The sequence below is a fragment of the Lonchura striata genome, chromosome Z (genome assembly GCF_046129695.1).
Source record: "Lonchura striata isolate bLonStr1 chromosome Z, bLonStr1.mat, whole genome shotgun sequence".
In the NCBI taxonomy this organism is placed as follows: Eukaryota; Metazoa; Chordata; class Aves; order Passeriformes; family Estrildidae; genus Lonchura; species Lonchura striata.
The window spans coordinates 76,229,136-76,256,263 of NC_134642.1; the positions used below are offsets into that span (position 1 = coordinate 76,229,136).

At 40.2% G+C, this 27,128-nt stretch overlaps 1 protein-coding gene across 1 annotated transcript; it reads left to right on the forward strand.

Annotated features, from left to right (window-relative positions):
• LOC144248358 (3'-5' RNA helicase YTHDC2-like) lies at positions 1-26,085 on the forward strand. The gene is made up of 27 exons (XM_077790443.1): positions 1-175; positions 806-896; positions 1,273-1,466; positions 3,069-3,268; positions 3,874-4,040; positions 6,462-6,564; positions 7,737-7,893; positions 10,065-10,172; positions 11,271-11,419; positions 11,809-11,944; positions 12,300-12,426; positions 13,386-13,451; positions 14,236-14,414; positions 14,565-14,661; positions 14,738-14,825; positions 14,927-15,007; positions 15,457-15,539; positions 16,461-16,566; positions 16,704-16,823; positions 17,701-17,973; positions 18,442-18,568; positions 19,012-19,217; positions 19,880-20,075; positions 21,196-21,305; positions 22,753-23,042; positions 23,442-23,619; positions 26,020-26,085. Exons 1-27 carry the CDS (start codon positions 1-3, stop codon positions 26,083-26,085), a joined length of 3,873 nt encoding a protein of 1,290 aa, XP_077646569.1.
• The last annotated feature ends 1,043 nt before the right edge of the window (positions 26,086-27,128 follow it).

Sequence of the window (27,128 nt, forward strand, 5' to 3'; positions counted from 1 at the left end):
ATGTCGCGACACGGGCGGGTCCCGCGGCGGCAGCCCGGCGGGGCTGCGGGGGACGGGGCTGCCGCCGCCGCGGTGCGCGCCCGGGCCGAGCCCCTCGGGGCCGCCGGCGTGGACGAGGTGGTGGCAATAGCGGCGCAGCTGGCCCTGGAGCGGTTCCGGAGCGGGGACGAGGCGGGTGCGCGGCACGGCCCGGCCCGGGGGCAGCTGCGGGTGTGGGGAGGGCGCTGGCAGCGGGTCAGGGAGGGGATCCTGCCCCTCTGCCCGGCCCTGGTGAGGCACGGCTGGGGTGCTGTGTCCATCTCTGGGCTCCCCAGCACGGAGACAGGGAGCTGATAGAGCGGGTCCGGCAGAGACCACTGAGATGAGAGGTCTCTCATCAGGAGAGCTGTGGGAGTTGGTCCTGTTTGGCCCAGAGGAGACTGAGAGGGGATCTCACTAATGCATATGAATATCTCCGAGATGAGTCCCAGGAAGGCGGTGCAGGCTTTTTGGTGACAGGACAAGGAGCAATGGCCATAAATTCAAAGAGAAGAAGTTCCACCTGAACTTGAGGGACAACTTCTTTCCTTTGAGAGTGGCAGAGCACTGAAACTGCTGCCCAGGGAAAGCGTTGAATTTCCCCCTCTGGACACATCCCAAACCCTAGATGTGTTCCTGTGTCACCTGCTCCAGGTGACCCTGCAGGGGGGTTGCACTGGGTGGTCTCCCTTCCAATCCTAACAATTCTGTGTTCTGTAACGTTGAGATGTCAAGATTACTGCCTGTTGCATTGTTACTGTCTTTTCATTCTTATTTATCATTCTAGAGATGGAATTTCCTTCTAGTTTCACTAGTACTGAAAGAACATTTGTTCACCAGCTCTGTCAGTCTCTTGGACTGGTATCTAAAAGCAAGGGGTGAGTCGGGGTACAGTTTTCAGTTCTTTGGTGCAGACGGATAGAATTTCAAGACTAATGATAACCTGATTGATGTTTTCAACATACCCAACTGTGTTGCAAGGAAGAGTATTAGAGAAAAAAGTGTAAAAGTAGCTACAGAAATGAGCATCTTTGTTCATTGCTGTATGCATGCTTGGAAAAGCTTGTGACATGCATTTTGGGACAGCTTGATTTTATACTTTGTGGATTTAATGGCTCCATTACAAAAGGTTCTCACTGTGATTTCTGTTTTTTTTTCTAAAGATTTTGCTTAGCATCTCATACCCTGACAGATAAAAGTTAAGCTAGAGTAGGTTCCTTTTTCCTAAAATAAGTTTTCCCTCCCCCCTGACAGAAAAGGAGCCAATCGATACCTGACTGTAAGGAAGAAGGATGTGTCAGAGGCACACGCAGTCATGACTTGTGACTTGGCTCTCTGTACGAAACACGCCGTTCGGAGCCTAATTCAGCGCTTTCCCGTCACAAATGAGGAACGCGCGGAGCTCCTGCCAAGGACAGAGCGAGGAAGTGCCTGTGCTGTTGAATCTGGTACGTTCAGCATGTGTTCTGATTTGGACTTGTCCATCGACACCACTCGAAACCACCTGCAACCCAGTGACAAAACAAACCTCTCTGTCCCCTCTGGTGTCCTAACAGACACCTTCGAACAAATGCATTAATTTTCCTTACTTTTAAGGTCTTTTATAACTGGTGCTGTGAGGAACTTGGGAAGTCATATCATGCACATTGAGACGTCCACCTTGTGTTGTGTTAATTTAGAATCTTTGAGCCAGTTCCAGCCAAATCTTTTTGGAAGCACATTTTGAAATGTGGCTTCACAGAAGTAACTGTGAGGTGGGGTTGAAGAGTCAGTGTTACTGTGATGCCATAAGAACGCCTATATGAGAAAATGAGGGTGTCTGTTCTGCTTATAGAAATTAATGTCCTTGATAAATCAAGAATTTCAGTTTTTATTTCTTCATCTCTACAAAATAGATTTGGTCCTTAAGAGACTACTGTCCAGACTTCTTGATTTCTTGAATATGGAAGAGTTCACTGAGAGACAAACTTCTGTCGAAATCTTGTTTTTTTATTTTTAAAGCAAGGTTTTCATCTAGATTATTGCTTTAGCAGCTACAAGTGGAAGAATTGCACTGTGTTTCTGTGTGCAGAGATGGGTGTAGTGAACAGAAAACATTTGTACCAGTATGCCTTGTTTAATTGCATGTTTTTGATACGTGGTGTCTCTTCTTGACGTGCTTTCTTTGCTGTTAATTCCAGTTGTTTTTGTTGTTTAATGGGATTGTTATATGAACAGAGGGAAGCTGTAATAAAAGTACTGAAATGCAATGTCTTAGGAGTGTAAGGGATAAGTTAATGAACAGTCTAATATTTGCCTTTCTCTGCATCTCAAGAATGTATTTTTAGTTCTCCTGATTTCTTAGTCTGTCTTGGTACAACAGAGCTTGAAATTTAGTATATGAATCTGTTAATGGCATTACATAATATACATATTATACATATGTATAACTGAGTTTACAGCAAGCTTTTCGTTCTGCCAGAGAATAATTCTCAAGGAATTATAGAGTAGCACTTGCAATGATGGATGTGAAGTAGCTCCCTCAGAAGATGTGCCCATTTTTTGGCTACTTAGGCACTGCTTTCTAACACATCGCACTGCTGTGTGGGGGCCAGGGCTCTTGATACAGCATGCTTGCATTGGTATGATTTCAGGCAAACGTGTGGAATAGCTTAAAGGTTTAACTCTGTCAGCGTGTATTTCTAGAGGGAACTGCAGGTGTGAAATGTGGGCACAGATACAAAGGCCACCAAAATACACCAGGCTGGTCTGGTTTAGTTTGTTTCTCCTTTTGCTCTTTGTAGGCTATTTTGACTTGGAGCAATGCTCTGGAAGAGTCTGGTTTTCTTCAAAATACCTATGAAAGTAATAACTGTTTTGACAAAATATCTATTCCAAGCACTGCAGGACATGCTATAAATATGACATCTAAATGTGTGATGGGTTTGTCACTTTACCCAGAGGGATGCATAAAAAGCCAGCAATGTTAATTTTTAAGTACAATTTTTGAGCAGTGTTTTTGTGACCTTCCTCTGTGTCTGCATAAATAAACTTTTAACTTGTCTTCACAGAAAAGAAAGAAGTAAACAAAATAAGTGGTCGACTTAATGATGGTATCCCCCAGGTCCCAGGGAAAAGAGGGGAATCAGAGTTTGATTCCTTCAGGCAGTCACTACCAGTTCTTGAAAAAGAGAAAGAAATTGTCCAAACCATAAAGGACAATAAAATTGTTTTGATTATAGGAGAGACTGGATGGGGGAAAACGACGCAGGTATGTTGCTTCAATGAAATAAAAACTATAACAGTATTTATTCTAAACTAATGCCAATTGTGTAACAGTTGTGATATGGGGTATTTTGATGCTATTTTAAGGCTTTCCTTTTCCTGTGTGATTGAAAATGTTGTTCCAGTTTATTTTCTTGCTTTTGAAACACTAAGCCTCTAGATAGGTACTAGAAGCATAAATGATTCCTTAGAATTTTATGGTAGATACCATTTATTCATTAAAATAATACAAAATATTGAAGGGAAAGTAGCTGTGATATTTGTAGAACTCTTTTTCTTCTAAGGCTAGTTCTGTTCTTAGTGTCCAGAGTAATCTATTTTTTTGTGTTAAAATGTGAGATTATCTACAGGGCTTTGGTTTTTTTTAGATTTCTCTGAAGCAGGAGGGAGGCACTGTAAGGTTTTTCTTTTAAAAAAACCTAAATAGGTTATACTTAGGAATTTATTTTCTGCTGATTCAGATATGCTTGCTGTGATAATTGTAATGAAAAGTCTTTTGCAGTGTGCAATATTGATGTGCAGTTAATGGTTTCCCTGTGCTAACAAAGCTGTGACTTTCTCAAAGAGCAAATTTGAACCACTTCTTTACAGATCCCTCAATTTATCCTTGATGACTGCTACAAGAATGGAACTCCCTGTCGTGTGTTTTGTACTCAGCCAAGACGTTTAGCAGCTGTTGCAGTGGCTGAAAGAGTGGCAGCAGAAAGAAGAGAGAAGATTGGCCAGACAATTGGTTACCAGATCCGGTTAGAGAGCAGGTACCAATGGTACTTCTAAGTGTCGGTTGATCTTGTGTTGGTCTTGTGAATCTTGTGTACATTGAAACTGCAGTATGTTTGTGTTGCAGCCTCACAGGTGGGATACGTTACTGCAGGTAAGGAATACGTAAGAGTGAAAAGGATGGCTTTCTTACTGTGTTTTGCAGTTTCATGTAGAAGGTTGTCTTACAGAACTGAATCTCAGGTTTTTTCTGTTGATTTCTTCTGCGGAGTGTAGGCATGGAAATCCTTGTCTGATTTTCAGATCAAGTCTACACTTTCTTCTTTTTTTTTCCCCCCTCTCTGCTTTTAACATGTGTGGATCCAAAAGGTCTGCAAACTTTGAAGGGAGGTGTGAAAACCAGCATGCTGTAAGTAATGTTATGTAGTGAGAGTTGATAGGAGCCATAAAAGGGAAAACAAAACAATTGGAATGTGACTGATGAAGCTGAGCATTATTTATCAGTCTAGTCTGGATTAAATGTACTCTTCTTCAGCTTCTGTGTTTAAAACATGAAGTGATGTAAAAGTAAGAGATTTCAGTATCACTTGATGAATTTGTCGGTAAAGCAGAGCATGAATGGATTGTTTGGGGTTTTGACATCTTTGCACCATGTAGCGAAATGACATTTCAGGGAAGGGCCAGCAGTTGAGATATGAGTGACCAGAAGATGGCCAAAGGTTGTGTTGCTTGAGTGAACAAAGATAACACATAGCTGGTGAAAATGAAAGCACTTGAACAATGAAGCCACAATAAGAATTCAAATATGTGTATGAAAGCTCACAAGGATATTAAGAGATTAGAAGAGCTGGTGAAAATGTGTCACAAATAAGCTGGATGATTAATAAATGGAAGTACTATGCTGGCAGAAGAAGAGCAAAGTCAGGTGAAAATGGTAGAATTACTGGAAGCAGTGCAGAAAATCCAGCTTGAGAAAAATCAATACAATTACTCCAGGGAAACACTGAAAGGGAGAGATAACAATATTTTGAGCTGTGGACAAAAGAAATTTGGAGTGGAGATGTTTAGAGAGGTTTGCTTAACTGTCTTCCAGAGAAAAGCGGTAGAGTACAGTACAGAGGAACTTTTCAGCTCTTTTAGGATGGCAGTAGCAGAGGGAGTAGTGAGAATTGCTGTTTTTATTGGGACAGCTAACTGTGTCCCAGGTATAGAATTGTAGCATTTCAGTATTTTCACCTCCTGAAAAACCAGAGGATCAAGCAGATGACCCTGTGATTTAGTCAGCTGTAATGAGTTGTGTCTTCAAGGCAAGGCTTTGGGAGCTGTGGGGAGGCTTCTGTGAGGAGGTGCCAGAAGCCTCTCCCGTGTGTGACAGAGCCGGTGCCAGCCAAGACAGACCTGCCTCTGGCCAAGGCTGAGCCTATCTGCAATGGTGACAGTGCCTCTGGGACAGTGGGGAATGGGGAGGAAAACCTGCACAACAGAGGCAGCGGTTCAGGAAGAGCGGTGAAAGCATGTGAGAGAAGCAGCTCTGCACACAGGAAGGTCAGTGCAGGAGGGGAGGAGATCCTCCAGGTGCCAGGGCAGCCCATGGTGCAGCCCATGGTGAGGCAGCTGTGGCCCAGCAGGCCGTGGAGGTCCGCGGTGCAGCAGGGATCCTCCTGTGAAGGATTCTGTGTTGGAGCAGGTAGATGCTTGAAGGAGGCTGTGATCCTCTGGGAAGTCTGTGCTGAAACAGGCTCCTGGCAGAAGCTGTGGCCCCGGGGAGGGAGCCACACAGAAGCAGGTTTGCTGTCAGGATTGTGACCCTGTGGGGTCCCACACTGGAGCAAGCTGTTCCTGAAGCACTGCACCCTGTGGAAAAGGACCTGTGCTGCAGCAGTTCCTGGAGAACTGCAGCCCATGGGAAGGACCCATATTGGAGAAGCTCGTGGAGAGCCCACTTTCCCGTGGGAGAGACCCACGTTCTCCTTGTCTTTCTCTGGAGCCTGGGAGTCTTTTTGTTGTGTTTCCTCTCCCCTGCCCATGGAGAGGACGGATAGAGTGGCTTGGGTAGGCACCTGGCGTCCAGACAGGCTCATCCCACCACGTGTAGACAAGTACAAAGGCTATATCCAAGCACAGGCTGAGGAATTGGAACCTGGTTTTCCACATGGAATTTTCTAGTAAAATGAATGACTTGCAGGCTTTCTTCACAGTTTACTTTTACTTCCTTATTTATTAAAATTGAATCTTATTCTTCCAATTAGTCCATTGTCCAGAGTTTTGGGGCGCCAAGCACTACAAATTGTTAGGAAATGTCTGGGAAAAGGCACAGTTTAAAAACAAGTGGTGCGCATGAATCTTTTGAGGAGAGAACCGTAATATCTCTTCTGGTCAGCAGCTGCTTTAATTTTTTGATCCATGGAAAGCTTTAAATGGTGCAAACCCTTGAGTTGTCTCTGTGATGTGATCCATAGGGTTTCTCCAAAGACGCTGGTAACATTCTGCACTAATGACATGCTCCTTGGCACGCTGATGGCAGGAGACAGCACTCTCTCCACCGTGACCCATGTTATTGTGGTGAGCATCCTGTGGTCTTTCATGTGGGGTGGAGCAATATGTATTGCTTTGGAAAATGAGGTCCTCATTTGTTTTACTTAAATTTGCGGAGCACTGTAGGTGTTTTTGTTTGGTAGAATCTGAATCAACTTTAAAGACTTCAAAGAGTAGAATGCATGTTTTGTGCAGTTTGGTGTTTTTCTGTGTGTTTGCGTTTTTCCTGTAAAAATATCTTATTTCCATGGCAATGATTAAGTGTGGAATCAGGAGGAGTGGAGAAGGACAGAAGTGTAAATTTTTCTGAACTTCTGTGGTCAGCAGAAAATCCATAGGGAGGCTTACCTTGATGTGGCTCAATGTGATTGTGTCAGAATTTCTCTTACCATTTGTTTTAGCAATACAGGTTTTCAGTCCATTTGTTTGCCCAGAGTTTTCTAGGTAATGTGGAGTCTAATTGCTAGCAAATTATTCAGATTGTTCATTTGCGACTATGTCAATATTCCTGTGATGGAATTGAATAGGTAAAGGGAACTAGAATGTTTTTGGCAAGATTTAAGTACTGAAGATGAAAAGGTAAGTTTAGGTGCCTGCCTGTTTATCAAAGTTAAAAAAACAGGAGAATGATCTATACATTCTTGATGTCAGCCTACAAACTTTGTATTTTGAGTCCTTGTTTCCTTCATTCATAATATAAATCAAAACAGAAGAATGAAAAAGATGATTAATCAGTTATGTGCCTTAACCTACAGGCTTTGTGTATGACTTGTCTAATCAATGTGTCTGTTTTTCTGATTCTGTGGTGTCATACATTTCTTTAAATGCTTATCAGTGGTGAAGTGAGAATTTATTAAAATAAGATTTGTAGTTTGTGGTGTTTTCTTGAAATTTGGCTTCAAATACAAAATCAGAGAGGTTTCAGATACTCACTTCAGCCTCTAAAGTTAAGGTGTTTACAGCTTCAGTGTTGCAAGGCACTCAGTGTGGATAAAAACTTTTTGAGGCGTTTTTGTTTCTTTATGGATAGTTTTTTTTTAAAAAACCTATTACTTAAACTAGACTCACACATTTTAAGGCCTCTGTAATGTGCCACCAAAACATGTATTTTTTTTTAGAGAAGTTTGTTTTTGTCAGAAGTTGTGATCCTGAATCTGTGATGGTTTTTCATCTCTTTTTTTTTTCCCCTCCTGTTACAGGATGAAGTACATGAGAGGGATAGGTTCAGCGACTTCTTGCTAATAAAACTGAGAGATGTGCTGCAAAACCAGAATAATTTAAAACTAATTCTCTCTAGTGCTGCTCTAGACGCAAATCTCTTTATTAGGTATTTTGGAAGCTGCCCAGTAATACATAGTAAGTCTTGATCTTAACTCTTAAGTCTGAGTATACCTGCCCTGAGACTCACAGATCTTACTAAACTGTAGCAAATTATTCTGAGGAAAGGCACATGATTAATACACTGAGAATTACAGGAATCCTTGTTCTTTCTGTATGCAGGTTTCTTGTTTCTTGACTGTTTGCACCTCATTCAAAGTGAAGTGTTCTAGTCCCTGGGAGTTCTGTAAATGCAGGTACATCCTGCCCCCCTCCACTCTTAATTGAAGAAGTAGGAAGAGGTTATTGAAATTCTGTCTTCATGCTGATACAGGACTTAGGAGCTACATGAGTGTGATATATATCAGTGCATTCCAGTAGGATCTTACTCTTCAGGCTTTGTGAAGGTTGTTACTGGTTACTGGATAGAACACAGATAACTGTACAAGTTCGGTTCAGAAATACAGGCTTAGGCAGATTGGGTTTCACATGAAAAAAGAATCACATGACTCTCTGATTTAAGGAAAATTAGTAGTTGTTCATCTGGGTAAATATTCAGAAAAGACATCCAGTTTCGCTTAGTTTGTTTGCAGACTCAGTTACCTGCAGTTAGACTACATTCAAATGCAAAGAAAAGTTACCATTATTTGCTGGTTTAATTTCATTTGACTGATCTTTAGTAAAAGCAAAATGTAAATGCGTGGGAGATGGGGGGTTTTTGTGGGTTTGTGGTTTTTGCCCCACCCTCCTGGTTTGCAGGTTTTCTGCATGGGTGACCTCCTCTGGCACCTTGCAATCCTCTTACTTTTTCAACAGTAATGTCCAACTTTAATGTGTTTTGAAAAGTAGCTTTTAAGAGAAATGCTTTATCTGACAATCAGGTAGACTCTCTGCATGTCAGCCTTTTTTAAAAAAATCTCAACGGTTTTAGGAAATGGGATTGCTTACTGGTTTATTTTAGCAAATGTTTGTGAGGAGGAAACCTTTTTTTCCTTCCTTTTTTTGCAGATGGAAGTGTTTAGTTCTCAGTTTTGAATTTCCGCCCAGTTGAATAAGGTTTGCAGCTTGTTGGAGACAGGAATCTGGAAATTACACGTGATTTCATGTGCTCTGAATTTTTTTTACAAGGGAGTGCCTCAGTTGTGATTGTTGTATGACTTTCCAGTTTAGTCTTTTTGCAGCTTCCTGTTCTTTCAGATCGGTCAATTTGTGTTGGAAAATCTGCTGGCAATCTCTCCCAATCTCTCCAGTTTACCACAGTGTTTGTGCTGGTTATGTAACAGGCCAATAACAATACAAAAGATGTTTTTTTCCCGTTTGTTTTTTTGAGTTTTTTTTTTGGTTAATTTAAGAATTAAAAGAAGTGGCTTTGTCTGTTAATGTAATATACAAGGTTTGAGTCTCCTTCAGCAATACAAAATCCTGACCACAGAAACCACATTTGGTAGCTGTGGATCGCTGTAGTACACAGAGTTTGTGATCAGTGTTGGAAAGCTTCCTCTGTGACAGCTTCTAAAAGTATGGGAATTGTGGATTGTTCTTTCTGAAGGAAAATCCTGAGTGTTCCTGAGTCAGGTTAAGGAAGAAGAAATCAAAATGTAGAGATTTTAATCTCCATGCAAAAAGCATCCTGCAATGTCGACAGATAAGGTCTAGAAAACAGTCCTGTTGAAAAAGAAATTGGGATAAATTATCAGAAGGTAAAGGCCGCTGGGATGTCTCATCTGTCCAGAAGTATTCAGTAAAGAAAGCTCAGCTTTGCTGAATTAGTTGAGGACATGGAGATAAGGCTGCCTTCTCACATGATTCTCATGAAAAGAAAGTAGTTCAGTACAAAGATGTACTGTCTCTGTGTGGAACCTTGCAAAAAGCTGTATTAATTGCTTATTAATGAATTACATTTTTAATCCAGATGGCAGACTTACATGGCAAGTTCTTGTTTGTAAGCCTAAACAAAAACGGCTGTTTTCTTTTTCTCATTTAAAAAAAATTGTAGTTAGTAACTGTCAATCTTATGAACATCTCCTGCTGGAGCACTTCATAAAATTGAAGAGGTTGAGGCGAAACAAGGTGGCATTTGATTTTGGAAATGTTTTATTTTGTACAGTTTTGAGAAAAATGAACTCCAGTGAAGGTAGTTTTTTTTAAAAATTAATTCTGTAAGTGAAGCTGGTGAATAGATGATCTTTTACAGATTTTTTCTATTTTAGTCCAAGGGAGACCTTTTGAAGTTAAAGAGATGTTTCTGGAGGACATTTTACGAAGCACTGGGTATACAAACAAAGAGATGGTGAAGTACAAAGAAAAGAAGCAGCAAGGTCAGTGGACTTGTTAATTCTAAGGGTTGGCAATGAGAATCATTGATTGAACAAACAATTAACAGGATTATTTTCTGTTGAAATTCCAGAGTCAGGAGATTAAATGAGTGTGATCAGATGACAACAAGTACCTTTAAGCTCTCAATATTTACATTATGGAAATAGTTTATGCAATTAAAGAAAAGAAAAATCACTTTGATTCAGTGGTTGCATTCTGTTTTCACTCAGTTGATAAATGTCATCTTTTTCTAATCATTATGCTGTAGAGTTATATATAACTGGGGGCTCTGCCCACATGAATACTAAAGAAGCATAGGATGCTCTGTACCTTTGGGTGCAAATTAAAGTGCAGCTATTAAAGCAGGCATGATTTTGTACATCTTGCACTAAATGGACAAGGTATTCCCTTCAGTAACATTTTTCACTGCTTTCTTCAGGCATGGATGTATTTTTTTAAGTGTTAACACTCTTGAGCTAAACATCATTGGTTTTAAGTTGATTAAGTAGATACTGCTTCAGAAGTTTTCCTGGCAACTGAAAGTAATGATCCCAGTGATTATTTAAAGAAAAAGTAAAAAATGCAAACCCCAAAGCTATAACATTCAATATCCAGTCCTAACTGGGTATTGATCACAGTGCTCATCTCTGATCACTGGGGTCAGAAAAGTTCAGTTAGGACACTGGTGTTTGCTGATGTTTCTTCCACTAGTGTAGAAAAGTAAGTTGTTACATGCAGGGACTGTATCACTTGTCTTCAGAATTCCATTTGTGGAAAAAGATCTGGTCTGAGGTTGTGTGGAAGGTGATTACTTAAGGGAGATACTTTGAATGCAGTAGTTTGGAATAATGGAGGTTTGGGGGATTAAACACCAAAGTGTTGGGTTTTACCTTGTTTTTATAACCCTTGTTTGCAGTGGTGCACTTTGGGTACCCTTAAACATGTCATTTATGTTGGACTGGTAGTAGCATTCTAGACTAAATAAAAGAGGTTGAATAGGTCAAACTTGGTAAAACCTGCTGTAACTAACTTTTTTAGTAGAAAACAATGGATAATAAATATGACTCTAAAACTTTCTTGGGGAATACTTTGCATTCTAGAAGAGAAACAGAAGAACACTCTTGATGAGTGGTGTTCAGCTCAAGATAACACTAACAAAGGGACATCTCGGAGACAAAAATCGGTTCCAAGGACAAATGAGGAATACAAACGGTTGGATGATGGTGGTGACACAGTATTTAATCAACTGGTAAGTTTTTTCTTTTGTCAGAAGAGATGTTACAGGTGTTTATATTTGTGTTGTATTACTAGCCATTTAAAATCTGTTTTCTAAAGTTCTGTCGAGTCTTTCAGGACATTAACGTATTTTAAAGATTACCTGATGAGGATGAATGGCTCTAGCTGAAGTGTGCTCTTCAGTTCGGGTGGTTGCACACAGCTTTTCCTCAGATCAAATGGCTCGACTGCCATTGTGTTCGTACTTGCGTATGACAAAATCAATGCATGAGCCGATACCTGAGTGCTGCGTTTCTGTTGCTGCTGGGAAAAATAACCATTGCAATTCTTTGTGGGTAATGTATGAGAATAAAGACAACTCTTGGAAAAGATTAAGCTTTCAATATTGTTTTTTATTTTCAGACTGAAAAAGATGTGAATTGCCTTGAACCGTGGATAGTAAAAGAAATGGATTCCTGTCTTTCTGACATGTGGTTGCATGAAGATACTGATTCGTTTGCTCAGCTGTTAAATCTTATTTTAACTGAAAATGTCAGTGGTAAGTTTCATGTGTTATTACATAAGAAAAAAGCAACCTCAGACGTACTTAGATTTTTATGGCTACTTTTATCTCCAGTTTCAAATGGTGTTACCTTTGCATTCTGATGCCGACTGAAAAAATTATAGGGCTAGCAAAAATAATGAGTTGTTTAGTTAGTTGTTGTTTTGAAGTATTGACAGAAGTGTGTTTCTAAAACAGTGTAGAATTCATATGAACTAACTTCAGAGATAAAGTGAGGAAACAAATTCTCTTTGGACTGGAATTTGAAAGCAGTATTTGTACTATATTTAGATGAAAAAATAACATTTCTACTGGGTTTGCTGGATTTTTTTTTTTTTTTTTTACTTCTCAGTTGATTATAGGCACAGTGAAACTGGTGCGACTGCTCTGATGATTTCTTCAGGGAGAGGCTTTTTGAGTCAAGTAGAACAGTTGATCAGCATGGGAGCAAGTATCCACTGCAAATCATCTAATGGCTGGTAAAAACAGAGAAACCAAAAGATAGATTTATTTGTCAATGTAGGAGAGAGAAAGAAAATTCTTTAACATCTAAATTAATTTGCTAACTTATCACACTGCTGTAAGAACTATAGATTTTGACAGCCTCAACAATTTCTAACTCCTCATAATCACATTGTTTTCTGTAAATTCTAAATTGAATTCTTAATTACATGGTCTTGATGATGAGCTATAAACTTTGTTTCAGTAGGTCTTATGTAAGATACTGGTTAGTAGAACAACTGTAATCTACTGAATTGGACCAAAATATTTGGCAATTCTAGTTTCATGGAGCTACACATATCAGAAGATCTTTCTGTTATGTTTCTAAATATATCGTAGCATGTAAAAATATTTGTGAATCTGTAGAAACTCAGGCTTTGTGGTCATGGAGTATGTCTTCATGTAAACAGGGAAGTACAGTAAATAATTGTAGTATGGAATGATAAGAATTAGGATTCCAGGGGTCTGATATTTGGTACTAACATTTGAATAACTTGGGGAAGAAATGCAGTTTAAAGATAAAACAGTGAACTGCATAGTGAGGAGGACAGCTTCTGAAAGACATGAAATAGCCAGATGTTATGCCTGGGGTGTGACTTTTTGAGATGACTTCAAGGATACTGCAAACAGGCAGGTCTGATCTCTGCACCATTTTTAAAGGAATGGCACCTTCTTCCTCCTCACTTCCTCGTGCATGTTTGCTCCTGTGTAAAACTGACATTCTGTTGTGGTAAAGAACTGTAGTCACCTAAAAGTCAGCTGTTAGCACCTATTCAAGCACTTTCAAATGGGAAGTTGCAGATCCAGCAATAACAGTACTGATGTCAATACAGAAATGGGTACAAAAGTGTGATGTCAATTGCCTCTCTTGATGTGCTCTTCATATGCATCTTTTGAAGTGAAAAGTCTAATAAAAATACTTGTGCAACTATTTCAGGATGGCTGTGGACTGGGCTAGGCACTTTGGACAGACAGAGGTTGTTCATCTGTTGGAATCCTACAGGTAAGCTGTAACTGTTTTGCAGAATGAGTTGTATATGATATACAAAGAGTTGTGATGGGAAATTTGAGATTTGTGTTCTAATCAGAACAGGTTTTAGCTTTCCATGCTCTAAAATCTGGACTTAATAGCAATACCTTTTTTTAAGAATAGGAATATTTAAAAAAATAAACAGCAAAAGAGTTTGTACTCAATAGCATATTGTTTATGTTTACACAACTTGCTAATTCTATACTATGTACCATTTTACTTTCACATGCTTATTTTGGAAACAAATCTGTAATGTGTTTTTATTAATATCTTTTATATGCAATAGGCATATTAAAAAGAATTTACAGAAGTAATGTGTACACTAGGCCATTCAAGAATGATTTTCTGATTCACTTACAGTTATCATACTTGAAGGTAGTGTTTTGTAAAGATTATCTCTACTATAATTTCTCTTAGTGTAGTTTCTGCTAGTGGGAAATTTTTGGAGAAGACGTATCTCTTAAATATTTTTACTTGAACAGATAAACGAGAAGTATCTTTATACTTTCCTTTGCTTATGGTTGTGTTTCAATGAAGTTGAAGAAAACGAAAGTTAACACTAATAAATAAAGTGGCATCCTTCATTGGGTTAACATTGGAATCAGTAAACAGTAATAGTATGGTGATTCCCTTCTGCTACACTTAAACATCAGAATTCAAGACCAATAGTCATGTTGGTCTCGATCTAAGTTTGAGTTGATGGCTCAATGCAAACCCTAAGGGGCAGCCTTGATTCTGGTGTATTTTCCTGTTACAGCGCTTCATTCGGATTTGGAAACATGGATGAAAATTCCCTGGTCCAAAAAAGTGCTAGTGACCTTAGTGCAGAGGACAGAGAGCTACTGACAGCTTATCATCACAGTTTTGATGATGAAAAAGTGGATCTGGATCTGATAATGCACTTACTTCACAGCATCTGTCATAGTTCTGATGCAGGTAGGTAAATACCTAACCAGTGGTTGTGGATTTGACTTCTGATAATCATGCTCTTTTTTCAGCAATCCACAAACGTTAAAACCTTCTGAGTGCTATTTGACATGTATTTGAATTTTCTGTTTAACTTTGCAAACCCACTTCCTTTTTTAGGAGCAATTTTAATATTTCTTCCTGGGTATGATGAGGTAGTGAGCCTGAGGGACCGCATTGTTTTGGATGACAAGAGATTTGCTGATAATGCTCACAGGTAAAACCTTTAGTTACTGTGGCTTTTCATTGCTTCTTTTAAGGATCCTTAAAATGTCCCTTTTGTCTTGCATTAGATACCAAGTTTTCATGCTTCATTCAAGTATGCAGACTTTGGACCAGAAGAAAGTGCTTGAAAGTCCACCTTTTGGCATCCGCAAAATTGCAAGTATTAGAGGACTTTTTCCAATGCCACAATGACCTATTTTGCCATTGCTTTTACAGTTATGATAGTTTTGGTGCTTTTGGGTTTTTTTTCTTTGCAGATTCTTTCTACTAACATTGCAGAAAACAGCATAACAGTCAGTGATGTGGTGTTTGTCATTGACTCAGGCAAGGTGAAAGAGGTAGGACTGCCTTAAATTTTCCTAGTGTGATTCTAAAACACACAAAACACACAGTGCATAAATTTTGGAGAACTTTTGTTTTTTTATTTATTACTTTACAGAAAGTGAAAAAAAGCTTTTACTAGCTGAGAGCTAGTGCCTGTCAGGCAACAGTCCTTTCTGAAAAGTTTCAACATGCATTTGTTTTAAGACAAATACTGTAAGCTATCTGTCTAAAAAAACGTGAAAATCTTGAATTTCAAAAATTGTGGAGCATTAAGATACTAGAAAGGAGATACCCTCATTAATTCACTTGAAATTGAGAAGGTACCTTTGTGTCAGAAGCTGCTGTATATCTTACTCTTTCATACTTTTTAGAAAACTTCTGTTGGTAATCTAAATAACTAGTAACTTGTATTTCATGTACCCTCTTGAGTTTTCAGTTTGTATTCCTGTCTTTGTTTTTCTAGAAGTCTTTTGATGCAGTGAGTTGTGCTACAGTGCTAAAAATGGGGTGGATTTCAAAAGCCAGTGCTATCCAGAGAAAAGGCAGGTAATAAATGCCTCATAGCAGTTTCCATTTTGCAGATATCCACAGTCCTTTATGTTTAGAATAAACCACACAACATAGTAATTGTTCCTGGCCTATTCCGGTGTTGTGTTGCATAGAGGCCAACACTGGTTCTCTGCAGACGAGTAGGCGTCAGCATGTATTTCCTTGGAATAATCTGCCAAGTTGTAGAAGAGTGATGCTCAGGCATTTCCCAAAGGTCTGGGTTGTTTTCCCCCCATTAATTTGTTCTCCTTCCTCTTTCTCCCACGTAGCACCCGCAGTCACAATGTCCAGTGGGGTGTTTTCACATCATGTCTATGGGCAGAGGACTGCCTATTTCACTTTCTCCAAGCTATCCATGACTTAACAGGCCATGATTATATTCTTCCCAGCACTGCGGGTGAGGGCTTAGAAGTTTATATAGCAACAAATGCCTGTTTAATCAATCATATTGGCATTAAGCTGCACGTATGCACATAGATGTATATGACTGAGAGAATTTGCTGTCCCTCATTCACTCACAAGTTACTTCATCTTTATTCTACCTTTTACTCCAAGCATCACTTCTTTTTAGGGGATGTGAGGGGAAGCAAGAAAGTTTGCAACTGGTTCCTTACAACCAAAGATGATTGAGATTTGGACTGGTCTTAGGTTAGCAAAAGACCCGCAGCACTTTACATTAGAAAAGCCTTGTTTTTCTTTCTCCAGATTTCTCAGTGTTGGGTTAAAATTACAGTAAAAAATTGCCACACTCTCAAAAATAATTCATTAGAAAACTTTCACTTTGCATGTGACTTAACAACACTTTCTTCATGGTAGTGTTTCTTCTTTTTCATTCTGAGTTTCTGTGTCTGTTGGCTTTTGGTTTTGTTTTTAGAAAGAAATCCTCATTTTCACAACTTCCCATATTTTATTTTCAAGGGCTGGGCGCTGTCAGCCTGGGGTCTGCTTTCGTCTCTTCAGCAGGCTCCGATTTCAGAATATGTTGGAATTTCAATCTCCAGAACTTCTAAGACTGCCGCTTCAGGTGCATGTTCAGTTAGAAAATATAATTTTAAAAAATACAATGTCCTCAAACCATACCGTTAATTGCAACAAATCATGTGTTTGGCAGCTGCTTCCAAATCTTGGTAATCTTTTTTTGTTCTGCCTTTTACCTTGCAGGAGATCTGTTTGTACACAAAAATTCTGGCTCCAATTAATTGTCCAGTTGTAGACTTTTTTATGAAAGCTCCTGATCCTCCGCCTGCTGTAACTGTGAGAAATGCTGTGCATATGCTTAAGGTCAGAAAAGGAATAGGTTTAGATGGTAATTGTGTTTGATCCCAAATTTGTAGTGTAGCAGTTTACTGACTTCAGTTTGTACTGAAGTGTATCGGTCGTGCCTCTCCGGTACGGAGGCTCCGCCGATACGGTGGTAATAAGAATGCGTGCACCACGGCAGGTTGTCTCTCAGGCGCTGCTTTATTCGCTGAGGGCTGGGTGTCAGGGAGGATCCGCAACCCGTCCGCTCGGCAAGGGAGCAGGCTCCGAGAGCCCCGAATAAGGGGCGGGGTAGGGCTTATAACAGGTGGCAAGTAGGAGGGTACAAAGGGTCCAATAGGAATGGGGTTCGGAGGAGGAGTTGGGATGGAATAATTGGGGTACAGCAAATGGGGATGAGGGAAGGGGGCGATAACCGGGGAAGAACCAATTACAAACAGAGAACTTAGGAACATTCTAGAACTAAAGGCAAGTACAAAAATGATTGACATAAAGATGGGCATAACTGACAGTTACATAACATAAGGGGAGTGGTAGGTTTGCTGGGCAGCTTGGAGGCGGGAATCTATACAACAGCCTCCTCCCAAGGCATATTCGGGGGGGCTTTCCCCAAGTCCCCTACCACACTGAAGCTGTTTTTACTTACTTAAGGATGTTTTGAAGTTTTGCTTATTGTCTGTTTTCATTTTGTGCGTGGGGATGTGTTTTTCCATGTCAAGGGAAGAGAGTGCTTCAAAGTCTTGTCTCTGTTAATAGTTTGACTTGCTTCTTTAGAGTTTGGAAACAAGTCTAGTTAATGTCCATTATTCACATCCTTTTTGCTTTCACTGTAAATTGATTTTGTCCACTGTACCCATCCCCCTCTCCTTTATTTGTTTGTTTGTTTGTTTATGAACAGACCATAGATGCCATGGACCCTTGGGAAGATCTCACTGAGCTTGGTTATCAGCTGACTGAATTACCTGTAGAGCCACACCTCGGTAAAATGGTGTTGTATGCTGTAGTTCTGAAGTGCCTGGATCCTGTTCTGACCATTGCCTGTGCTCTTGCCTGCCAAGACCCTTTTGTGCTGCCCATGCTGGCCTCCCACAAGCGTGCAGCCGTGCTGTGCAGGAAGCGTTTTGCGGCCAGGACGTTCAGTGACCACATGGCCCTGCTCAGGGCTTTCCAGGTAGTCTTTCATTTCAGAGAGTACTAATCACAGCACATCACCCAAGCAAAATGCAGATGTACCAGTTGGATGTAGAGTGGCGGACTGTTTCTTTTTGCCTAGTGCCTTTCCTGTGGATTGGACTCATAAATTTGTGAGGGAACCCTTTTTGTAGTATGTTTTGTTTCAAACCTTAGAAAATTTGGAATGTTTCAACAATGTGCCTCTTTGCATCCTACTACACTGAACTTTGAATCATGATCTTAATGTAATGATCTTTATTTATTGTTTTAACTTGACATAATCATCACTGGAGTGAGCACATAAAGAGAATCTAATTGTTGAACAGAAAAAATAATCTGGTTTGATACATTAACTTTTAGAGTGGGTTTTGCATTCATTTTATTGACATAAATGTAATCTTTAAAGAAAGTGAAGTTTTTAGTTTAAGTCCTTCAAATTAATAGGCAAATGTAAAAACATTTTCAGGCATGGCAGAAGGCACGCAGTGACGGATGGGAGAGAGCCTTCTGTGAAAAGAACTTCCTATCCCAAGCCACAATGGAAATCATTGCAGGAATGAGAACACAGGTGCTTGGCCAGCTTAGAGCCTCAGGTAGAGAAGTTGGAAACAATTTTAATATTGTTTTAAAGCCAAGCATATAGAAATTGTAACAAAAATCGTGTTCACTGGTGTAATTTTCCTTAATTTGAAATACACCGTCATGCACACACTCATGCAGGGTATGGTGCAGATGAGGAATTGTGGCTGATCTAACTGAAAGCACCCTCATCTCCACATGCCACTGCATTTCATGTTTTAATGAATTATTCCCATAGGAAATGTCTTTATATTGTAGAAAATAGTGGTATTCTGTGTCAGTATGAAACCCCTTATCAGGCAGGATTTCAGTGTAATGGTTTCTTCTTGGTGCTGTTAAGGTTGGCAGTGGTAAAAAATGCAACAAAGAAGTCATTTATTTCACCTTTAGTTTCTGACTCCTTTTGAGAGGCAAACACAAGGTAACATGGCACTGTTTTGTCTCTTTCATTTGTCAGGTTTTGTGAGAGCCAGAGGAGGAGCTGATATTAGAGATGTTAATACTAACTCTGAGAACTGGGCTGTAATTAAAGGTGCCTTAGTGGCCGGGATGTATCCCAATCTTGTGCATGTAGACAGAGACAGCCTGGTGTTGACGGAACCAAAGGAGAAGAAAGTGCGATTTCATCCTACCTCTGTTCTTGGTCAGTCTCAGTATAAAAAGGTAAAGACACTTGGAATTCATAGTTCAAAAAAAAGGGCACTAAAAGCTGTCACGTGTTTTAGAAATGTCTTTTCCTATTTGTCAGTACTTCAAAAGCAGTATAGGCATTTAACACTACAGCTTTAGAAAATACTGTTCTACCCAGCTGATAGAATTGGAGTTGATTCATTTTTCCATCGTTTCAATTAGTCCTTTCTTTAGATGGAACAAGGCAAAAAGGCAAAAAAACTGCCCTGCTATAAAATTGTTTTAAAGATATAATGATCCCGATTCTTAAAAGCAAGTTTTTCTCTGATACTTTTTTTTAACATTTCTTTTTAAAGCAGCATATTTTGTTTTATCATGGTAGGATAATTGATGAATCTGATTGAATTCTCTCACACTTTTTTATGTGCATGTATATTTTTATATGTATATAATTGTAGATGTATTTAATTCTCAAAATACAGAATCAGAGAATGGTTTGGGTTGGAAGGGACCTTAAAGCTTATCTCATTCCAACCCCGGCCACGGGCAGGGACGCCTTCCACTAGTCCAGGTTGCTCAGAGCCCCACCCAGCCTGGCCTTGGGCACTTCCAGGTTGAGGCATCCACAGTGTCTCCGGATAAAATGAGAAATACATTCAAATTTACATTAATTACAGTTACCTGCTCTTGCACAGATTGCCCCAGCAAATGGACAAGCTGCAGCCATCCAGGCCCTCCCCACAGACTGGCTTATATATGACGAAATGACGAGAGCTCACAAGACAGCAAACATCAGGTGCTGCTCTGTTGTGACACCTGTCACCGTGGCCCTCTTCTGTGGACCAGCCAGACTGCAAAGTAATGCCTTGCAGGCATCTTCATCCTTTCGAGGTACACTGGAGTCTGGATTTGGGATGTTCCCGTTGGTATACATCAGCGTGTGACATGCAGAGCTTATTTTTCAGTAATATTTAATACATGTATTGTCTGATTCTGGAAACAGCGCCTGTTATAATTCCTGTAGCTATTCAGGAAGAGTTTGTTGGTTCTGTAACAAATCTCTTCATTTTGGGATTCCTTACCTATTCAAGTCCATAAATTACACAGTTGTAGGGTCTCAGAAACTGCAGTATAGTTTGTAAGGAAAGAATGCAGCCACAATGTCTAATGAGAACTGTAGTACTGGTACTGAGAAGTGTAGTATGCATGTTCTTTTTCTACAGACTACTTAATTTGATACATTGAACCAGATGATTCAAACAGAATAATTTAGAAACAATCAGTATGGCAAACAAGTCATGTTGCTTCTGGCTAACACATACATTTTCAAGATATGTTCTACTGATAATTTTTAATTTCAGTTAACTGTACTATTAACTGTAAGTAATAGGGAATATATATACATTTCCTTCTTCTCATTTAAATTAAGTCCTATTTGAATGGAAGCAAAAATAACTGCTTCTAGTTGTCATAGTTTGAATCAAACTAAAAGTCCAACTTATTTCTAAAGCTTTCCTGTCTTGCTTTTAAACTGTGAACCTTAGAGTAGTGCTCATGCTGACTGAATTGCACTTAAGAAAAAGAAAGAATCCTAATTAATAGCCATATATATATTTTTTTTCTTACTAGGTCTTTAACTCTGCTGTTTTACTAGGAAATAGAGGCATGTGTGATTTTGCAAACAGCTTTAGGCAAAAGTTGTATAGTGGCCTGTGAATACTGGTGAAGGTACATGAGTTGGGTCACATCGTATCAATCCAGGTTTTTACATAGTAGGACCTTCAGCAGGTGTAGGACCTTCAGCAGGTCTGGCTACTTGATTGCTGCTATCTGGAGCAAAGACTTTGCAGTGTATTTGCAGAAAAGAAGAGGTAGTTTTACAAATGTTTACATTTAAAGTCAATTTTAGAAGGAAAAATATTGCTGGTAATACAGTAGTACGCGGGTTTTTGTATAGAAATAATAGTAGAAAAAAATGGAAATTCTAATGAACCTTTTGTCTTTAATTCAGGGGGAGGGGTATCTAATGATAGCAGCGACAGTGAGAATGAGGACAGGACATCTGCTGATCTGGCACTGCTGAAGCTGGATGAATGGCTCCATCTCAAACTGGACCCTGAAGTAAGTAAGAAATTACTCCTGGGTTTGCTTCATGTAGAGGAATTGTAAAAAGATGTGAAAAGGTTTTTGTAACATTTGAGTAGCCAAGAATTTTCTCCAAGAATGTCATGGTCCATTTGGGTCTCTCGAACTAGGTACTCTGTGATTTAACCTTTACTTCACAAGCTCATTAAGAATTAAACGGCTTCAATCCCCTTTGGCACAGAGTTGTCTGTTGCATGAATTTGTGTATTCAAAATCCAAGTTGCAGTGTTTGATCACCTGTCACCCATACCTTTCTCTTCTTTTACCTGTCAGCAGAAAGAAAGAGAATAGTCACCTAAGTCAACAGTGAGAGTGCTCATCCCTCTTCCTCCATATTGGTGTGGGTGTCCTGTCTCTCACAAAAGGGAGCAGGAAAGCCTCAGCAATCCAGATGCTGTTGGGTCTGTTTCAAAAACTTTCTGGGCAATATGATGTTTCATATCTGAGCTTGGCAGTTTTGTCCCTTTCCACAAGTCAGCAGATTCTGAAGAGACTGGCAGACAAAAAATGATGGGTGCAAGGGACAGCAAGCTGCAGGTGACAGTGACAGCATAAGGGCCCTTCTGCTCCTTCTGGCCTCCTGTCCTGCCTGCATGGTGCTCCATCAGGCCATAGCACAAGCTGGGATAAGCCAAAATCTGAACCAGAGCTGAGAGAACAGTCACATTGGCATATTGTGTTCTTCTTTCTCTGAGAGGATAACCAAAATCGGATCAAAAAAGGAGCACTTGAAGCTGAAGTTGCTGAGAGAAAGTTGCTGTCAGATTTTGGAAGGATAAATTTCAAATCCTCTTTGAAATAGAAGTCTTTATGTCATTGAGGAGCTGTGGCTGTGGTAGGAGGCAGTTTATGGGTCATGAAACACACAACTTTACCAACTCTAATAATAATACTCTCTCTCCTAGTCACGTCCAGAAGAGTGATTTTTTTAAAATTTATTGTAATGGAAGCATTTTTGGTAGCAGAATTAGACAATAGTCGTCTGAATTTAGTCATTACATTTGACCAGGTGTCTATGTAAGAAAAATATCACTTAGAACTCTTTTCCATCAACTGTGACTGAAGAGTACATGAGTAGAGACTGACTTGCAAGGAAGGGCATAAAGCATGAAAAAACTGGGTTTTCTTGAAAGAAAAGAAGGAAAAAAAAAAAAGTCTGTGGAATTACAATACAAAGCTAAGTTTAGTACAGAGCTAAATGAAATGTTTCCAAAATGACCTTGTACCCAAAGAAAAGAAAGCAAATTAACATCTTAGTTTAAATATGGATTATTCCCCTTCCCCAAGACCTTAGTTTTGCCTTTAATTGTGGGCCCTGTTTATATTAGAATGCCAGGTGCTGCCTGATAGGGAAAAGACAGGGTTCTCTTGCCTGTGTGATCTAATTTTCATCAGTATTTAACAGGATTGGAATTTATTACAGGCTGCTGGTATGCTGCTGCAACTCAGGCAGAAGTGGCACAGCTTGTTTCTGCGTCGTATGCGAGCTCCTTCTAAGCTGCGGTCTCAGGTTGATGAAACAACTGTAAGAGCAATTACAGCTGTTCTGAGTGCTGAAGAACAGTCTGCAGGTCTGCAGCAGCCTTCAGGAATTGGCCAGAGACCAAGGCCTGTGACTTGTGAAGAACTTCCTTTGGCACCTACATGGAAGTCAACCAGCAGCAGAAAAAGCTCAACAGAAACAGAATTGTCTGACTCCTCTCATGCTGAAAAGTAAGATGCTGAGGTCTTCTCCTTACTGTAGGTTGCAGTTTATGTATACAAGTATCACTAAAGTTTCTGCTAGTAATAGGAGGTGGAAACAGCGGAAGTACAGTGGGAAGGTGTTCTACTGTTGTATGCTGCATTGTAATCCCAAAGAGAAGTATTTCATACCTGGGGCTGCTGTTTGAGAGAGCAGTCAGGAATATTGTCCATGAATTGTGATGTTTGAGAAGTAGCAGAAGAAGTTTAACAGTAACATTAAAAAGCAATGAAGGGTCAGTATGAGTTTTTAGTTAGGCTTTAATAGATTTTGTAGTTGCTGTAATACATGTGGTCATGCAGTAGGCTGACAGGTCGATGTAAATTGTTCAGTGACTACTTGTGAAACTCAAGGTATGTCCTCTGTAGGGCTTCAGTGAAATCTACTTCTCCTGCACTCCACCAGCCAAAGAAGTACAAAGAAAAAGACATTTTGCTCTCCAGACAATCCTCAGATGATAGATCAGCTCAGTCCTCAGTGAAGCCTGCAGACAGCAGTAGCTATTCCAGCCCCTGTGCTACTCCTTCTTCTCCAGTGTCTGGAAAGGTAGAGTTCTCTAACATACCACCCTGCTCTTCCAAAGTAATAGAATTTCTTGCTGATACCATTCTGCGGTTAGGTATTTTACTGATAAATTAGGAACCTAACGGAGCTTTTCATTTGTAACACTGCATAATACTTTCTTCTGGAATTTAAAAATCTAGACTAAATATCCTTGTTTCACTAGTTTAATACAGCAAAAATAATTTGTGGACTGCTGAGGTAAAGCTATCCAAAGTAGAAAAAATGAGATTTAAAAAAAACCCCAAACTTGTTGTAATAAACATGTATAAGTTTTTTTCAACTAAATGAGTATATTATATGTACACTTCTGAAGTTTTTGGATTTTGCCTTTCTCTGCATCCATAATAGATTTTCAATATCAATACTGATTCGGTCTTACCTGCCTTACTAGGACTGATTTTTGTGATGGTTATTTTAACAAAGCACACATTTTTAATGAGATTACTGTGACAGTTGTCCCTGTATACTTGAATAGTAGACTGCAGTAATAATAAGGAGATCATTCAGAGGAAACTTCATGGACTCATTGGAGGATGTAGTAATTCCTCTTGAATCTTTCAGCTTTTAAATTAAGACAGCGTAAAAGGAAGAAAACATGTTTCCTGAATATAGAAATGCGAGTAGTGTGCTGTAGGCTACACTCTAGGATGATTAATTTTGGTGTCATCTCAAGGTCTGTCAGACTTTAACCAATTCTAATTAATCACTAGGCTTTTTAATCCTATTCTGCTCTACTTGTTTCCTGCCCCTCATGGATGAATTACTGTGGAAGGGGCTAACAGCAGGCCTGTTAGCTGAAGGAGCGAAAAGAAGCTGAGAGGCAAGAAGAAGCTGATCAAGAGCTCTCTCCAAGGCTGCTACCAAGGAGGCTGAGAGAAGAGAAGAACTGGAGAAAGATAAGGAGAGAACTGCAGCCAGAAAAAGCATTTTTGGAAAGTTAACTAAAGTCATGTTACTGTTCACCAGTGGTGTTATGTTGATTTTTTGTGGCCCATAGTTGGGGTAGAAGAAGTATAAACAACTAGAAAGTTTATAAAAGGTCAGCCATGTTCGGTAATAAAGAGTTGCCATCTGAGACCGCCTGTGGTCTGTGCTTTGTGTGGCGACCGCCTCACGATGCAGTGTATATACCAGTGACAGCTGGTGCCCACCGCGTGGAGCAGCAGCCTGAGCAGCGTGGTCGGTCTGGAGCCACGCGGGGTCCCAGCGACTGGCAGCCCTGACCCGCTGGGGAGTAGCGGGGGAGGCGGCGCTGGTGCAGCTGAGAGTGGCGGGTGGAAGCCACAGGCAAGTCCTGACCTGATTTTCTCCTATCAAGACACCTGGAAGCAGGTGGGGCACCAACTAGTAATAATGGGAAATAAATCTAAAGAGGAAGAGACTGTTTTGGCTACATAGAAAGCTTTGTTAAGAAATAAGGGAATTACTACTTCAGACTATGCCCTTTGTAGTATATTGCTGTGGGCTAGATCATAGGATTTTGCCACTGATCCTGACACAGCATTTAGTGTTAAAAGTTGGAAAAAAGTCAGGGACAAGCTGTGGGAAGTCACCTGAGCGGGAGATAAAACTATTGTCAATCTAGTTGTTACTTGGAGATCGCCTTTTGAGGCATTAAAGGAATGGAAAACAGCGGGAACAAGCAGAGTACAACGTGGATGAAGATTTGGGGTTGATAAAGGACTCTGATGGGAGGGATGAGTCAGATGGGGCTTTTGATGGGGGACTTGTTGAATACATCCTTGAAGAAGGTGCAGGTGCCCATGGAAGTTACCAGGCAGGCTACCAAAGCTTCCAGGAAAGTTGCCAGAGTTTCTGCGCTGGATGCTGAAGCTTTTGGGAAAGCTGCTAAGGCTTCCAGGCAGACTGCCAAAGTATCTCCTTCTCAGACTCCTAAGCCTCTTTATCTCACACCTGCACAGCAGCTTTCAGCGCTGCCTCTATACACTGCACCACTGCGCCAGTTAGCTGAAATGTCTTTGGCAGAGAGACAAACCCAGCTGTCTGCCCCCTGCTCCCCTCTGACGCTGTTGAGGCAGCATGGGAATGAATAGACTTTGTTCAGAAGGCTGAGACTATAACTGATTTATTTCAAAATACATCGCTCTTTTATACAGAGCTTTGTGCAGACCAACTCTATTGGTTCTGAAGTGAAAACATCACACCCTATTGCTGTGCAGTGGATGACATACAGTAGTGAAACCTAATTCTAAACAATGTTAAAAACAAGAGAGATAAAGAACTTATTTACATTCTTTCTCAACACTTTCTCAAGCTTCTACCTGGTTAGAAATTTATGGTTTTTCTTTGAATCTAAGACCTACACCCCTCCACTCTAGCCCAGCCATTTGCCCCCCGCCCCCCTCTGAGCTGCATGAACAGTTGCAAGGTCGTATCCTCCACTGCCAGACAGTGACAGCAAATCAAGTGAAGAGTCACCCGCAGTAACGCCTGAGTTGGGGCAGGGAACTGTTGGCAGTTCAGCTTCTAATAAATCTAGCCCTACTGCCCCATGGACTTTGCCTCCGTGTCAAGTAACTGTGCTTCCATGACAGTCTCAGAAGTTTTGGGAATTTCTTAGGAAGAAAGCAGCTGAATAAAATAATTGGGACCTAATAGAAAGATTTGGTGCCCCAAAAGTAGCTCAGAAGGAGAGAATTAAGACAAGTGTTGCCTGTGATAATCCTATGGCTTTTCCAGTTTTTAAAGCAGTTCCTGGAACAGGGCAGGATGACAGTCATCATGTCTTTGCCTGGAAGGTTGTGCAAGATCTCCAATTGAAAGTGGCTCAGTTTGGTATTAATTCCTCAGAGGTAATGCAATTAATACATGTAATTAATGCAGTATGCTTGTACCTTATGACATCATGCATCTTGCTACAGTTTTATTCAACCAGTACAGTATGGTGTGTTTCAAGAAACTTGGAGGTGAGTGGCTGAGCACACAGCTTTAACAAATATGCAGCTGCCTCAACACGACTCATCATGCTGTGGGTGTTGATGCCTTATTGGGCACTGGGCCTTTTGCTAACCCAGATTTACAGGCAAGGTGAGATCCTTCAATTTTGACACAAGCTCAGCAAATAGGCATGAGTGCTTTAATTAAAACAATGGAAATGGCAGCTCCAAAACAGAGATATGTTACGATACAACAAGGGATGAGAGAACCATTTTTGCAGTTTGTGGAACAGCTTGCTGCAGCTATTGAAAAACAGGTAGATAATGAACCTTTGTGATATAGACTGTGTATACAATTGGTGAAAGAAAGTGCAAACCCAGACTGCAGAACGATTATTGACACCTTACCTGGGGAGCCCACATTGTCTGAAATGGTTACTGCTTGCTCAAAAGTTGGTTCAGTAGAGCATAAAATGGCAGCTCTTGCTGCAGTTCTAAGACCACCACCGAAATGCTGTAATTGTGGACAGCAAGGGCATGTAAAGGCACAGTGTAATACCCAGAAAATAACATCTAAGTCAAATGCAAGCAGCA